The 2,623-nt window shown below is 34.0% G+C and overlaps 1 protein-coding gene across 1 annotated transcript in view; it reads left to right on the top strand.

Annotated features, from left to right (window-relative positions):
- The first annotated feature begins 481 nt into the window (after positions 1-481).
- Positions 482-2,623, top strand: part of LOC144958882 (uncharacterized) — a 21,798-nt gene continuing 19,656 nt past the window's right edge. The window contains exon 1 of the mRNA XM_078891142.1: positions 482-682. Within this exon, the coding sequence (XP_078747268.1) occupies positions 607-682 (76 nt within the window). The 5' untranslated portion in view covers positions 482-606. The remainder of the gene's footprint in view (positions 683-2,623) is intronic.

Here is a 2,623-nt window from a genome sequence, read left to right on the forward strand (position 1 = left end):
TTAATTATGGGGAGAGAGGGGTCGGTAGAATAATGTCCATTTTCACAATGTTAAATCAAGCCAATGATTGATTTCGGTTAACAGACCTTCAAATGCGTGCACCTAGACTCCGACACAATAATATACTCGATCGGGGCAACGGGTTACATAAGATCTTTTTTATCGTTGTCATTGTTGTTTTTGTTGTTGTTGTAGGTGGTGGTGGAGTGTATTGTTGTTTTTTGTCGGGTTTTTTGTTTGTTTGTTTGTTTGTGTGTTGTGTGTGTGTGTTGTTTGTGTCAGTATGTGTCTGTGTTTTAGTTTTGTTTTATTTTTATTTTGATAAAGCAAAAGGAGCGTTATTCTTGCCTATCACTGTTTGCCGATAACATTATCATAATTATCTTATAAAAACTATAAAGATCAGAGTCTGCTAGTGTTGATGTGCGATAACATCAACAGTTCATAAAAAGTATAAAATCACAGCGTATAATATTATAACGAAGAGTTCAATAATAACAAGATTTGGTGACTTCATAGGCAATTAATAATTACCACTGTGGGTGACTGGCACGTTCGCAACAAAACAAAAAAAAAAAACAAGACAAAACAAAAACAACAAAAAACATGATGGCACTGACACATCCAACTTTGCCGATGGTGACGTTTGCGGTTGTTGTCATTGGTTACAGCATTGGATTCGGTGAGAAATTATTTTTCGTATTTTCCTTCTATCTTTCTCTATTTCTATCTTTTTCCCCTTTTTCAAAAATCTCTCTTCTTATTTTTTCTGTCTTTCTTATCTTCTTCTTCTTCTTCTTCTTCTTCTTCTTCTTCTTCTTCTTCTTCTTCTTCTTCTTCTTTCTTCTTCTTCTTCTTCTTTTCTTCTCCTTCTCCTTCTTCTTCTTCTTCTTCTTCTTCTTCTTCTTCTTCTTCTTCTTCTCCTTCTCCTTCTCCTTCTTCTTCTTCTTCTTCTTCTTCTTCTTCTTCTTCTTCTTCTTCTTCTTCTTCTTCTTCTTCTGCTTCTTCTCTCTTTCTCTCTCCTATACTACTACTACTACTACTACTACTACTACTACTACTACTACTACTACTACTACTACTACTACTACTACTCCTCCTCCTACTACCACTACTACTACTACTACTACTACTACTACTACTACTACTACTACTACTACACTACTACTACTACTACTACTACTACTACTACTACTACTACTACTACTACTACTACTACTACTATACTACTACTACTACTACTACTACTTCTACTCCTCCTCCTCCTCCTACTACTACTACTACTACTACTACTACTACTACTACTACTACTACTACTACTACATCTATCAGACTCTTTGTTGTATTGCATATTGAATAGCTATTACCGACGTGTACTACTAGTTATAGATTTCAGATATTTCACAAAATTTTAAATCATATCCAAAAACTAAATACGTCTTTATATCATATTCAAAATCATAGCACTAGATCTTCTAGTTGGTTCGTCATCTTTTTTTTGGTTAGGGTTAGGAATAAAGTTCTTGTGCCAATATCGTGCACTGTGCATTTCAACCCCTTTCTGTATAAGTCATTAAGAGTAATTTTAGTTGCAATGGACGATATAATTCCTTGATTTATCAGGTCAACACAACTGTTTACGATCGCTGGCCGTCTGATCGAGAGTCAGCCGGCTAATAGGATTCAATAGTCTGATGTCACGCCCTGTCCAGCAACGAGCAGCTTGGTTCTAAACAAAGAAAATTGGTACATTTTATTCTTCATACTGACTTGAACTTTTTCACATGTCTTGTGATCAGAATGTATAAAAGTCAATACATGATCAGATTTATAATGTTTTTATCCTCTGGATACACTTTTATGCTCGTCGGAGAAGTATTTCATAAGGGCTTCCGCCATTATTCCGATAGTTTAGAATCAGTTAAAAAGTTAAAGTTACTATGCGTCATTACGAGGGAAGTGACGTCACGACTGTTGAAAACCTATTGAGGATGGCGTGGGCAGCGGGCGGGCTTTGTGTTTGTTGACAATCTAATGGCGTAGTGATATGAATTAACTGTCAAAATATTTTTAATGAATAGATAAAACGGAAACGCTTTCAAGCCATTATCTTATTTTCTGTTATTTTTTCGAATTCTTTCAAATATCGACTTTTTTCTTCTTAGATTCAAATTTTACGACTTTAAACAAGTCCTATCGAACATTAATATTATGGACTATATTCAAGTCACAGACAGTATGCTTACGCGAAGTTGGCCAAATTATTCCCAGTCACCGATAACTCTATTATCTAGATAATACAAAATCTTTGAAAAGAATATATAAATAAGACGAAAAAAGAGCAAAACAAAACAATCAATTTTTTTTATTTTTTAAAAAAGAAACAAAAACAACAAAAACAACAACAACAAAGATTTTGAAAAACCCACTAAAAACAAAACAGAGTTGAGTTGGAAATGTGGCCAAATTTTATCACATTAATGGCATTTGGCACACTTCGGCACCCCACAGATTCTACTCATACAAGAGTTAACGTAGAAACTTAAGTTAACAACAATAATGATAATTGTTGTTGTTTTTTTAACAATTAATAATTCTGCATAAACCGATATGAAAATCTCAC

This window comes from Berghia stephanieae, chromosome 13 (genome assembly GCF_034508935.2).
Source record: "Berghia stephanieae isolate SIO BIC M18660-M18661 chromosome 13, UCSD_Bste_1.3, whole genome shotgun sequence".
Classification (NCBI taxonomy): Eukaryota; Metazoa; Mollusca; class Gastropoda; order Nudibranchia; family Aeolidiidae; genus Berghia; species Berghia stephanieae.